This window comes from Eleutherodactylus coqui, chromosome 4 (genome assembly GCF_035609145.1).
Source record: "Eleutherodactylus coqui strain aEleCoq1 chromosome 4, aEleCoq1.hap1, whole genome shotgun sequence".
Classification (NCBI taxonomy): Eukaryota; Metazoa; Chordata; class Amphibia; order Anura; family Eleutherodactylidae; genus Eleutherodactylus; species Eleutherodactylus coqui.
The window spans coordinates 292,860,404-292,874,907 of NC_089840.1; the positions used below are offsets into that span (position 1 = coordinate 292,860,404).

Genomic DNA, 14,504 nt, shown 5'->3' on the forward strand with positions numbered 1-14,504 from the left:
AACTGAATAAATTCCAGGCCCACTTGCCCACTTGTAGAGACACTGAGCGGCCAAAACGATAGAGAACCCCCACAAATGACCCCATTTTGAAAACTAGACCCCCTAACGAATTCATCTAGGGGTGTTCTGCATATTTTGACCCCACAGTATTTGACTGAATCTAAGCAAAGCAGAAGGAAAAAATTACGATTTTCATTTTTTTGGCAATTTTGTCAATTTAAAAACAGTTTTTTTTGTACAGCATACATAGGAATGAAGACCTTCACCCCAAAATAGATACCCCCGTTTGTCCCGTGTTCAAAAACATACCCCTTGTGGCCCTAATCTACTTACAGGACACATGGCTAGGCCCATAATGGAGGGAATGCCCGCTGGATTTCAGGGTACAACTGAACAAATTCAAGGCCCCATTGCCCACTTGTACGGAATAAAAATTGAATTCCTAAAAATAACCCCCCCCTCCCCATTTTTTGGCATTCCCTAAATATTAGATAAAAGTAATAATATAAACCGCATTTTATGTCCGAAGACAGGGGTAATTACGGAGGCTGATTGGGTTGGGCACATGGGGCAAGAAAACCGGGTATCCCCACTCCTCTCTCGCTTGGGGGTATTTCGTGACCTCAGCGGCGGGGATGGGGTGTAAAAAGTGGCCCTCTGTGAGGCTTTGTAATCTGTGTAGTCTCACACAGAAGGCGCTCAACAAGCTGCTCCTGGAACTGCAGGAAGGCGAACGTTCCCGGGGCTTCTTGTAAATTGCGTATTACAGGTAGCGGTCTGAGTAACGCCGGGCTCACGCAGCCGTAGGTGGAATCCGCTTGCGGAGGACCGCAGCGGATCCCGGCTGTGAGCCCGGCTGTGACCTTGCGTATGGCCGCGTAATGTACTGCGCATAACTGCCTACTCACACGGGCGGTCATGCGCAGTACTTTTTTTGTTGTTTGTATTTACCACACCGTCACTTAGCGATGACGCAGGTACCCGCAGCCCGTATACAACGTAGTTGCGTATGGGCTGTGGGTATATCTGCAACCATGGAGCACAATGGGCTCTATGTTGCGGATATCCGCAGTAAAATAGAACCTGCTGCGTTCTCTTTTCTGCGAGTGGATTACACAATTCCGACCCGCTAATGTGAGCGGAATTGTGTAATCCAATGCGATTGATCTGCGTATTACCACGGATCAGACGCATGCGGAATCCGTAATTCCTATCCGGTCATGTGAGACCGACCTAAGGTAGATCGCTACCTTTTTATCACGTGACCGGCGACCGCTCAACGAGGCCACCCGTCACTGCTCCAGGCTCTCGGTGACCGTTGGTCGCTGGGAGCAAGGAGATTTTAAGTTCCCTGGGCTCCCCGACTCCTGCGCATGTGTCCGCTGTTTTGCCAGTGGTCGCATGTGCAGAATCCGGGTAAGTTCACGGATGAGGATCGCGTTGGGGTGCAAATACGGAGGCCTCCGGTAAAAAGTTTCATCTCATCTCACCGATCGCATCGGTGAGGGGAGATGAAACTAATTTTTTTTTACATTTACGTGACCGCCGTTATCCATTGTATAACGGCGAACACGTGATCAGGAACCGCTCACCGCGGCCCCCCGTGAAATTTCCAGGCTCTTGGCTAAGTTTTGTAGCCAAGAGCAGGGAGATTTTAAGTTATCCTTGCAATCCACGACTTTTGCGCATGCGTCTGCGACTTTGGCGACGGCCGCGTGCGCAGAAGCTGTGGTAAGGTCTGCGGATAAATCCGGGGGCCTTGGGTACGTAATTTCATCCTCCCTCACGGATATGATCCATGAGGGGAGATGAAACGAACGCTTTTTAAACTTTTTTTTTACTTTTTAAACTTTTTTTTAAAACTTTTTTACACTTTTTTTAATTACTTTTTTTACACTTTTTTCCTTTAAATGATCACTGCTATCCATTGGATAACAGTGATCATCTCTGCAGGGACATCTCTCTGCTCCTGGCTACACATGGCAGCCAGGAACAGAGGGATTTTAAATTTCCCGGGGCTCGAGCCCCTTCTGTGCACGCGCCCGATGTCAATCATCAGGCGCGCATGCGCAGAAGGGGACTCAGGTCCCGGAAGATCGGGACGCCGCTGAGGACCGGGGGTGAGTATTTTCACCTCCCCTCATGGATCCGATCCATGAGGGGAGGTGAAATTAAGCTGATTTTTACTTTTTTTACACTTTTTCGCGATCTCCGCTATCCACTGGATAGCAGCGATCGCGGGTCCGGGGACCGCTCGCCGCGGTCCCCGGGGACATCTCCTGGTTCCCGGCTACCTTCAGGAGCCGGGAACCAGGAGATTTTAAATTCCCCGGGCTTCCCATTCTTCTGTGCATGCGCGTGACGTCATTTGTCTGGCGCGCATGCGCAGAAGAGCCGCGCGGGGTCCCAGGGGACCCATTCCTCGCGGCGGACATCGGGGAAGCCGTGTGAGTAATTTCAGCTGCCCTGGTGTATCCGATCCCTCAGGGCAGCTGAATCTTTAACTTTTTTAAAACTTTTATTTACTTTTTTGCGATCGGCGCTATCAATTTGATAGCGCCGATCGCAATGCCGGGGGGGGGGGGGTTCCCGCAGCCCGGGATGACAGCTCCATGCTGTCGGCTATCTGCGGACACCGACAGCATGGAGCTGTCACGTCCACAGCCCGAGGGGCTTTATTCTCTGTAGGACGCATGTTTTTACGTCCTCAGAGAATAAAGCCCACTTCGGGAGGACGTAAAAAGGCTATGGCCCGGTCGTTAAGGGGTTAAAGAACATAAAAAACGATATAAATTGTATGACCATGAATGCAAGAAGTCTGATTGGTAAAGTGGGTGAGCTTGAAGCAAGAATGGCTGATGAAAACTATGATATAGTCGGAATAAGGGAAACATGACTTGATGATAAGTGCGATTGGGCGGCAAATTTACAGGGGTACAATCTCTTCAGAAGAGACCAAAGGAACCAGAAAGGGGGAGGGGTATGTCTGTACGTTAAATCGAGCTTAAAGCCGAGGCTACAGGAGGATACAGGAGTAGGAGAGGAACAGGTGGAATCTCTGTGGGTAGAAATACAGGGAGGAAAAAAAAGCAAAATCTTGATAGGGGTCTTCTATACACCACCAAAAGCAACAGAAGAAACTGAAAACTTACTATAAAGGCAGATAGAAGAGGTGTCAAACCGCAACGAAGTAATTATCATGGGGGACTTTAGTTATCCAGACATAACAATTACCTGAACCAACTTGTGCAGGAACCAACGAGAGGGAGGGTAATTGTGGACCTAGTACTAACTAACAAACTGGACCGAATAAAGGGGGTACAGGTGGAGGGGCACTTGGGGAACAGTGACCAAAATATAATCAACTTCCAGCTGTCATTCAATATAAAGCCTTATCAGGGAGCGACAAACAAACTAAACTTTAGTAAAGCAAAATTTGATCAGCTTAAAACTACTATCGGTAACATTAAATGGGACAACATCCTCAAAAATAACAGTACAGAGCACAAATAGGAAATGTTCAAAAGGATCCTAATTAGAGATGAGCGAGCACCAAAATGCTTGGGTGCTCGTTACTTGAGTCGAACTTCCCGCGATGTTCGAGGGTTCGTTTCGCGTAACGAACCCCATTGAAATCAATGGGCGAGTCGAGCATTTTTGTATATCGCCGATGCTCGCTAAGGTTTTTATTTGTGAAAATCTGGGAAATTCAAGAAAGTGATGGGAACGACACAGAAACGGATAGGGCAGGCAAGGGGCTACATGTTGGGCTGCATCTCAAGTTCCCAGGTCCCACTATTAAGCCACAATAGCGGCAAGAGTGCCCCCCCCCCAACAATTTTTAATTCTGAAAACCCCTCATTAGCAAGGCATACCTTAGCTAAGCACCACGCTACCTCCAACAAAGCACAATCACTGCCTGCGGGACAAACCACTGCCACTTCTCCTGGGTTACATGCTGCCCAACCCCCCCGCACAACCCAGTGTCCACAGCGCACACCAAAGTGTCCCTGTGCAGCCTTCAGCTGCCCTCATGCCACACGCTGGCCTTATAGCCACACCACCCTCATGTCTATTTATACGTGCGTCTGCCATGAGGAGGAACTGGAGGCACACACTGCAGAGGGTTGGCAGGGTCAGGCAGTGACCCTCTTTAAAAGGGGCGGGGCGATAGCCCACGATGCTGCACAGAATCAATGAGAAATCCAATCCTGTGCCATCTCCATCAGGAGCTGCACACGTGGGCATAGCAATGGGGAATCCATGTGCCACACACTATTCATTCTGTCAAGGTGTCGCATAGCTCAATCGACACTGCAAGGGGAAAGCCGTCTGCCCTCTGCCCCCTACCCAAGTCAGTCAGTGTCTTTGTGCCAGACAGGTCAAACACCGCGATGGGAGCTAATTTTGCACCAACAGCATAGGGGGGTCCTAGGAAACCCAAGACATGAACAAAAAATTGATCTGAGCGGCCAAACATGGCAGACTTGCACCGAACCCATGACATAGGCCTCGGCCCACAGCTTCAGCAATCCTAGGCAGGAAGCGGACTTTCACTGCACCCAGGACATAGGCCTCTGCACAAACCCTCAGCAATGGCGGGCCTACAGCGGACTCCTATGCTAGCGTAGCTGTGCACGTCTCATTAGAGCTGTATTGCTCCTGTAGTTTGTCCCAATGCAGTGCCCCGGATAGTAGAGCTAACGTCAGATTAAATACAGGCAGGTACAACTCCGCAATGGGAATTCTGTGTGCACCCACAGTATGGGTGGCTCCCTGGAACCCACCGGCGGTACATAAATATATCCATTGGCAATGCCCAGCACAGCTGAGGTAACGTCAGATTTAATGCAGGTGAGCTTCGGTCCACACTGCATGCCCCAGTCAGACTGGGGTTTTTTATAAGTAGACACAGGCAGGTACAACTCCCTAATGTGAAGTCCGTGTAGACCCAAAGCATGGGTGGCTCCCTGGAACCCACCGACGGTACATAAACAAATCCCATTGCAGTGCCCAGCACAGCTGAGGTAACGTCAGATTAAATGCAGGTGGGCTTCGGCCCACACTGCATGCCCCAGTCAGACTGGGGTTCTTTATAAGTAGACACATGCAGTTACAACTCCGTGTGGACCGACAGCATAGGTGGGTCCCAGGAAGCCACCGGCGGTACATAAATGTATCCCATTGCAGTGCCCTGCTCAGCAGAGCTAACGTCACATACAATACAGGTGGGCTTCAGCCCAAAGTGCATGCCCCAGTCAGACTGGTAATATATACCTTAACAGTAACCGCGTTGGTGGGAAATGGCCTCGCCACCATCATGTCTTTGGGAAGCCTCTGTTTCCACACCCCAGTGACATAGCATTAGCAGCGGTATAGGCAGAGCCCAGAATTAGTAACATTTCAGCGGTAGCATTACGGACAGGCCCCAGTAACATATCACTAGCAGCAGTATAGGGGGAGCACAGTATTAGTTCCATTTCAGTAGTAGTAGCAGTCAAGACAGGCCCCAGTAACATATCACTAGCAGCAATACAGGGGGAGCACAATATTAGTTCCATTTCAGTAATAGTAGCAGTCTAGACAGGCCCCAGTAACATATCAGGGGGAGTAACGGAGGACGATGTACGGCTACAAAAGGACCAAGATAAGCTGGGGGCTTGGGCAGAAAAATGGCAAATGAAGTTCAATGTTGAAAAATGTAAGGTTCTGCACATGGGCAGCAAGAATGGATGTTACCAATATACACTTAATGGGGTACCACTAGGAAAAAGTGATATGGAAAAAGACCTGGGGGTACTAGTGGATAGTAGACTAAACTGGAGTAACCAATGCCAGTCAGCTGCTGCAAAGGCAAATAAAGTCTTGGGGTGCATTAAAAGAGGTATAGGGGCGAAGGACGAGGACATTATCCTCCCACTATATAAGGCATTAGTCAGGCCCCACATGGAATAATGCGCACTGTTCTGGACACCAATGCTCAGGAAAGATGTTACAGTACTGGAGGAGGTTCAAAGAAGAGCGACTAAACTAATACATGGAATGACGGGACTGGAATACCCAGAGAGGCTATCCAAACTGGGATTATTTACTCTAGAAAAAAGAAGGCTAAGGGGTGATCAAATAACTATGTATAAATATATGGGGGGACAATAGAAGGATCTCTCCCATGATCTGTTTATACCCAGGACTGTGACGGTAACGAGAGGGCATCTGCTACGTCTAGAAGAAAGCAGGTTTCATCACCAACATAGAAAGGGGTTCTTTACTGTAAGAGCAGTGAGACTGTGGAACTATCTGCCTGAGGACGTGGTGATGGCAAAATCCATAGAAGAGTTTAAAAGGGGACTTGATGTCTTTCTGGAGAGGAAGGATATTATAGGTTATAAATCTAAGGTTAATTATTAATCCGGGTAAACAGGCAGGTAGGAACTATTAGGAGTTGATCCAGGGAACAGTCTGATTGCCATTAGGGAGTCGGGAAGGAATTTTTTACCCAAAAGGGCTAATTGACTTCTGCTCTTGGGGTTTTTTGCCTTCCTCTGGATCAACACAGGAGAATAAACAGGCTGGACTAGATAGACATTGTCTTCATTCGGCCTCACGAACTATGTTACTATGTGTATATACTGAGGAGAATCTACCTCAGCTCTATGTGTATATACTGAGGAGAATCGGCCTAACCTCTATGTGTATATACTGAGAATAATCTACCTCCCCTCTATGTGTATATACTGGGGAGAATCTACCTTCCCTCTATGTGTATATACTGAGGAGAATCTACCTCACCTCTATGTGTATATACTGAGGAGAATCTACATCAGCTCTATGTGTATATACGGAGGAAAATCTACCTCACCTCTATGTGTACAGTTAGGGCCAGAAATATTTGGACAGTGACACAAGTTTTGTTATTTTAGCTGTTTACAAAAACATGTTCAGAAATACAATTATATATATAATATGGGCTGAAAGTGCACACTCCCAGCTGCAATATGAGAGTTTCCACATCCAAATCGGAGAAAGGGTTTAGGAATCATAGCTCTGTAATGCATAGCCTCCTCTTTTTCAAGGGACCAAAAGTAATTGGACAATGGACTCTAAGGGCTGCAATTAACTCAGAAGGCGTCTCCCTCGTTAACCTGTAATCAATTAAGTAGTTAAAAGGTCTGGGGTTGATTCCAGGTGTGTGGTTTTGGATTTGGAAGCTGTTGCTGTGACCAGACAACATGCGGTCAAAGGAACTCTCAATTGAGGTGAAGCAGAACATCCTGAGGCTGAAAAAAAAGAAAAAATCCATCAGAGAGATAGCAGACATGCTTGGAGTAGCAAAATCAAGTCGGGTACATTCTGAGAAAAAAGGAATTCACTAGTGAGCTTGGGAACTCAAAAAGGCCTGGGCGTCCACGGAAGACAACGGTGGTGGATGATCGCCGCATACTTTCTTTGGTGAAGAAGAACCCGTTCACAACATCAACTGAAGTCCAGAACACTCTCAGGGAAGTAGGTGTATCTGTCTCTAAGTCAACAGTAAAGAGAAGACTCCATGAAAGTAAATACAAAGGGTTCACATCTAGATGCAAACCATTCATCAATTCCAAAAATAGACAGGCCAGAGTTAAATTTGCCGAACAACACCTCAAGAAGCCAGCCCAGTTCTGGAAAAGTATTCTATGGACAGATGAGACAAAGATCAACCTGTACCAGAATGATGGGAAGAAAAAAGTTTGGAGAAGAAAGGGAACGGCACATGATCCAAGGCACACCACATCCTCTGTAAAACATGGTGGAGGCAATGTGATGGCATGGGCATGCATGGCTTTCAATGGCACTGGGTCACTTGTGTTTATTGATGACATAACAGCAGACAAGAGTAGCCGGATGAATTCTGAAGTGTACCGGGATATACTTTCAGCCCAGATTCAGCCAAATGCTGCAAAGTTGATCGGACGGCGCTTCACAGTACAGATGGACAATGACCCCAAGCATACAGCCAAAGCTACCCAGGAGTTCATGAGTGCAAAAAAGTGGAACATTCTGCAATGGCCAAGTCAATCACCAGATCTTAACCCAATTGAGCATGCATTTCACTTGCTCAAATCCAGACTTCAGACGGAAAGACCCACAAACAAGCAAGACCTGAAGGCTGCGGCTGTAAAGGCCTGGCAAAGCATTAAGAAGGAGGAAACCCAGCGTTTGGTGATGTCCATGGGTTCCAGACTTAAGGCAGTGATTGCCTCCAAAGGATTCGCAACAAAATATTGGAAAAAAAATATGTTGTTTGGGTTATGTTTATTTGTCCAATTACTTTTGAGCTCCTAAAATGTGGAGTGTTTGTAAAGAAATGTGTACAATTCCTACATTTTCTATCAGATATTTTTGTTCAACCCTTTAAATTAAACGTTACAATCTGCACTTGAATTCTGTTGTAGAGGCTTCATTTCAAATCCAATGCGGTGGCATGCAGAGCCCAACTCGCGAAAATTGTGTTACTGTCCAAATATTTCTGGCCCTAACTGTATATACTGAGGAGAATCTAACTCACCTCTATGTGTATATACTGAGGAGAATCTACCTCACCTCTATGTGTATATATACTGAGGAGAATCTACCTCACCTCTGTGTGTATATACTGAGCAGAATCTACCTCACCTCTAGTGTATATACTGAGGAGAATCTACCTTAGCTCTATGTGTATATACTGAGTAGAATCTACCTCACCTATGTTTGTATATACTGAGGAGAATCTACCTCACCTCTCTGTGTATGTACTGAGGAGAATCTACCTCAGCTTTATGTGTATATACTGAGGAGAATTTACCTCAGCTCTATGTGTATATACTGAGGAGAATCTACCTCACCTCTATGTGTATATACTGAGGAGAATCTACCTCAGCTCTATGTGTATATACTGAGGAGAATCGACCTCACCTCTGTGTGTATACTGATGAGAATCTACCTCACCTCTATGTGTGTATACTGAGGAGAATCTACCTCAGCTCTATGTGTATATACTGAGGAGAATCTACCTCAGCTCTATGTGTATATACTGAGGAGACTCTACCTCACCTCTGTATGTATATACTGAGGAGAATCTACCTCACCTCTATGTGTATATACTGAGGAGAATCTACCTCAGCTCTATGTGTATATATTGAGGAGATTCTACCTCACCTCTATGTGTATATACTGAGGTGAATCTACCTCACCTCTATGTGTATATACTGAGGAGAATCTGGACTGCAGGGGTGGAGCCTTTAGAGCTAAAAAGGGGCTGCAACCTCCAGTCTTGGGGTAAATTTGAATTAAAAGGGGGCGTTGCCTATAAGGGTAAAAAGTGAGTAGAGTGGGAGGGGTGGCACATTCTGCAGAGGGACATCAGTACATGCACCCTGAGGAGAATTTAACGCTCCTCTATGTGTATACATATTTTATTCCTCGGTTCCTCTACAGTAACCATGACCTAATGAATTTGGCGTGCGAACAACACGTAAATACCAGTACCAAATTAGCTCGGGCAAAGACGGGTATACAGTATAAAAAAATTTATAGTTCCTCATCCCCTGTAAACAGTGTAATGTATCTATAGTCCCTCCTCCCCCCTATACAGTGCAATGCATCTATAATCCTTCCGCTCCTGTATACAGGGTAATGTATCTATAGTCCCTCCGCTCCTGTATACAGTGTAATGTATCTATAATCCCTCCTCCCCTGTATACAGTGTAATGTATCAATAGTCTCTCCTCCACTGAATATATTATAATGTATCTATAATCCTTTCTCCTCACCGTTTTGTCCGGGTTTATACATAGCTTTGTCGGTTTGGATGAGGGTCCCGGTTTTTTTCTTCCGGGCAGTCAGCTCCTTTGAGCTCAGCTCCACCTTCTCGCCATCGCTCCTGTGTCCGTGGATGGCGATAGTGACTTCCTCTGTGGAGCCTGAAGGTTCAGGAGGCTGCGGGACATTATGGTGTTACTTCAGTAGTGTTAGAGACGTGAGACCACCAGTTATATACATGTCTATATGTGTCTATCTATTGTATCTGCAGAGCAGATACACTGTACAGATCCATATAAAGCCGCCATATACTGCTGGGATACGTTACAGTGTATTTCCTAGGATACTAGTGTAAGGGGCAGATGGGGCTCCGTACCTGGAATGACGTGCAGTGCCATGTGGGGCTGTCCGGCTGCACTGTATACAGGGTCTCACTTCCAGATGAGGTCTTCAGATCCACTGTCATCTTTGTGAACCCCTGCAGGTCCTGGGAGCAGTGCAGGCAGAAAAGGTTGTTTAATCCGTGATACACGTCAGGAGGGATGAACAGTGCAAAGCTTCTGTAATGACAAGAACACAAGCGATTCCCTGACCGTCAACCAGAGCAAAGATCAGGACACAGAGGCCGTGACCACAGCCATCCCTGACATGTGCTCTGCACTGCACATAACAGGGTTATCTCTGCACCAGACCCCCTCAACCCTATGCACATCAGTGTCATCTCTGCACCAGACCCCCTCAGCCCTCTTCCTCTAACAGTGTCATCTCTGCACCAGACCCCCTCAATCCTCTGCACATTACAGGGTCACCTGTGGACCAGACCCCCTCAACCCTATGCACATCAGTGTCATCTCTGCACCAGACCCCCTCAACCCTATGCACATCAGTGTCATCTCTGCACCAGACCCCCTCAACCCTATGCACATCAGTGTCATCTCTGCATCAGACCCCCTCAATCCTCTCCACATTAGAGGGTCACCTCTGCATCAGACCCTCTCAACCCCCTGCACATCACAGGGTTGCTTTGTACCAGACCCCCTCAACCCTATGCACATCAGTGTCATCTCTGCACCAGACCCCCTCAGCCCTCTTCCTCTAACAGTGTCATCTCTGCGCCAGACCCCCTCAGCCCTCTGCACATTACAGGGTTACCTCCACACCGGACCCCCTCAGCTCTCTGCACATAACAGGGTCATCTCTGCACCAGACCCCCTCAACCCTATGTACATCAGTGTCATCTCTGCACCAGACCCCCTCAGCCCTCTTCCTCTAACAGTATCATCTCTGCACCAGACTCCCTCAATCCTCTCCACATTAGAGGGTCACCTCTGCATCAGACCCTCTCAACCCCCTGCACATCACAGGGTTGCTTTGTACCAGACCCCTTCAGCGCTCTGTACATCACAGTGTCATTTCCACACCAGACCCCCTCAGCCCTCTGCACATCAGTGTCATCTCCACACCAGACCCCCTCAATCCTCTGCACATCACAGGGTCATCTTTGCACCAGACCCCCCAGCCTGCTGCCCTGTACACTGTAATCTTATCTCTGCATGCTGCTCCCCCTTTAATCCGTGATATTACTTGATCATCTTTATATTGCAGGGATCTATAGTGGGAGGAGCCTAAAAAAAGTCTGTGCAGCGTGGGGATGCAGTCTCCTGTATATCAGAACTATCTGACAACCTCACTGCATGTACAGGAATGGCGGTAACAGAATATACTAAGGGAACCGCAGGAGCTCACACTCTTCACTGTGCTGCGAGAGGCGCTCTATTGGGTGTGATCTAGCTAATAAATGGCTGAGGCAACGATCACACAGTGGTTCACTTTGTTTATTTAGTAGAGCCGCTCACACATATTGAAGCCACTGATTGCACTTACAGGATTCTGCTGGACTGTACCAGAATTCCATCCATGCTGAGGAGCAGACACAGCAGCCACATCCTGGAGCCCATTCCTGGGGGGAGACACAAATATACATTACTGACGGGAACCTCTCATAGATGATGCATTTCAGGTGGATAACAATCTGTCGCAGTCTGGATGCAAAACGCGTTACCTCATCCGTAAAGTCATTACAGCGTAATTCCCAGAATACCGATTGGCGCTGACTGTGGGGTCTCATCTGGGTTCTCACTAAGAGAGGCGTCTACACAAGAGCGTGCAGCAAATTGTGATGTTTAATGGGGTGTGGTACGTAAAGGGGGGTAAATACACGTCTTCTCAAAAAATACATCCTTCATGTATACAAGGCTTATTAGCAACGACTCACTTCAAAAGGACGTACCCTCCACAAAAGACTGGCCCTCTCCCCTGAAAAGGATATGCCCCAGGAAAACACATCCACCCCCACCGCATCTCAAATAGTATGTACTGCAAAAAAAAAAAAGTGTCCTCAAAAAATATATCCATTCTGCCCAAAGGAGTATGTCCCTCTTTAAAAGTGTGCGCCCCTGGAAAGATGTGTGCTCTCAGCGCTTGACAAAGTATAAAGAAGCATGTTATCCATCCAAAAGTTTGTCTCTTCCACTCAAAAGTTAGTGCCCATCCCAAAAAATATGTGTTCCTGGAAAAGGTATTCACCCCCAATAAGTATGTGCCTCACAAAAAAGGAAGCATCTAGTCTGCCTCCCTCCTAAAAGTATATGCCCCCCATAGAAGTAAATTCCCCCACAAAGTATGTGCTCACTGTGCAAAAGTATGTCACTCCTAAAATATACGCCCCCCAAAATACCCACACCTCATAAAAAGTCTGTGCCCCCCCAAACAGTATGTGTACCACAAAAATAGTTGCATTCCTCCCTCCCGCCCTTTTACAAAGTATGTATTTCCCTAAGAAAGTATCCTGTAATGGTGTAAATCTTCAAACTGCCCACAGAGCAGAGCCACAGGGAACACACAGAAAGGGGTCCTCGTCTCCCGCCCCAGGAGGATCATCCCCCTGCAGATGCATCCTTGTCTCCTGCCCCAGCAGGATCATACCCCTGCAGACGCTTCCACATTTCCTGCCCCAGGAGGTTCATCCCCCTGCAGATCCCTCTACATCTCCTGCCCGGGAGGTTCATCTCCTGCAGACCCTTCCACGTCTCCTGCCCCAGGAGGTTCATCCCCCTGCAGACCCCTCTACGTCTCCTGCCCGGGAGGTTCATCTCCTGCAGACCCCTCTATGTCTCCTGCCCGGGAGTTTCATCTCCTGCAGACCCCTCTACGTCTCCTGCCCCAGTAGGATCATCCCCCTGCAGACCCTTCCACGTTTTCTTCTCCGGAAGGGTTATTATTCTGCAGACGCTTTTGCATTTTGTACTTTAAACGTTTCATGAAAAATGTAAGAAATGATGCCAGTTTTCTGGGGCGCCGGGCATTTTATCACACTGAGTGTTACTGCTAGCTTCTATATATTACAATAGCTAGTAGACGGTATCAGAGGCGTAACTTGAAGCTCCTGGGCCCCAATGCATAACCTGTAACAGGGCCCCCATCTATAATGCTTTATTCATAGTACTGGGCTCCCTATATGAGACGAGAGGTCTTATGGGCCCCCCAAAGCTCCTGGGCCTGGGTGCAACCACATCCCCTGCATCCTCTATAGTTACGCCCTTCGCCAGTATATACCATTCCTGCCCCCTGCAGTCTATAAATTACACTCCTCTCCTTATGCCAACCCTTCCCTGCCCGTATCACAGCCTGCACACTCGTCTCCCATCATGATGCTTATTCTCTCCTCCCAGGACGGATCGGTCCTTCTGACATGTGTCATCACCAGCAGTCATCTATAACGTCCATGTTTAATCGCCCACCGGGTGTGGACCGGGGTCTAAGGCACAAATCCTATATTCACAGGGACTGTGATAGACATGATGATTATTTTGGTATAAAATGTCTATCGATTAATATAACCCAAATGTATTTTGCTGTTGTAATGACTTTTTAGCTCAGGAGTTTAAAGGACACACACACAATCTAATCATAGTATTTGCTAGACAATGGATGTCTGATGTAATGTTAGTTAAGTACATAGAAGTTACACAAGTTGCACAACCAGCCTCTAAGAGTTAAGGGCCATAGTGTTGTGTATATCCTGTGTTTAACACTGAGTGTTTACCTAGCCCCCTTCCACTCCTTCACACAAGCTAGTTAAACAAATGATTCATCACTACACGGAGCTGACTTCAGCTAGGACAAAAGTCCATACTACCTCAGCACATGGAAGGGGGTGGGCAGAGAGGTGGGGGATTCTATATGATCCGACAAATGAGAATCTTATATGTTACTGATGTAATCTGTTGCACGCCCATTGAAGGGCGGTTGTCATGTGTTATAATAAAAGGCTTGAGCCTCTACACATTGTAGAGACTCTCCCGGTTTTAGACCAGCATTTGTGTCTGATTCTGGTCGACGATGTGTGCACACGACATAATTCGGAAGCGGCAAAATACCCCAAAGCCTGCTGGAGAAATCATAATCCAGATCAGGACAGCCACCAACAAATCCCAATGATCAATCCCCGTGTCTCAAATTCTCACCTGCTTCAAAAACTCTGCTTGCTATCAGTGAATAGAAACATTTGTAGCTATAGGCTTTAAACCTGTACAGAGCTAACACTGCTCACAGCTGAGGGTTTGTTACAATTGTATCCAGTTTGGGCCATATTTGCACTGTTGAGCACGTTATCCGACCAAGAAACTTGGATCAACACCGCTCTCTTAGGCCTCATGTCCATGGGG

General features: G+C 47.2%; 1 protein-coding gene across 1 annotated transcript in view; it reads right to left on the minus strand.

Annotated features, from left to right (window-relative positions):
• Positions 1-10,243, minus strand: part of LOC136626792 (alpha-2-macroglobulin-like protein 1) — a 150,899-nt gene extending 140,656 nt beyond the window's left edge. Inside the window, exons 1-2 of the mRNA XM_066601798.1 lie at positions 10,154-10,243; positions 9,789-9,954 (exon numbers count right to left, since the gene is read on the minus strand). Coding sequence (XP_066457895.1) covers positions 9,789-9,954; positions 10,154-10,243 — 256 coding nt within the window. The remainder of the gene's footprint in view (positions 1-9,788; positions 9,955-10,153) is intronic.
• Between the last annotated feature and the right edge of the window lie 4,261 nt (positions 10,244-14,504).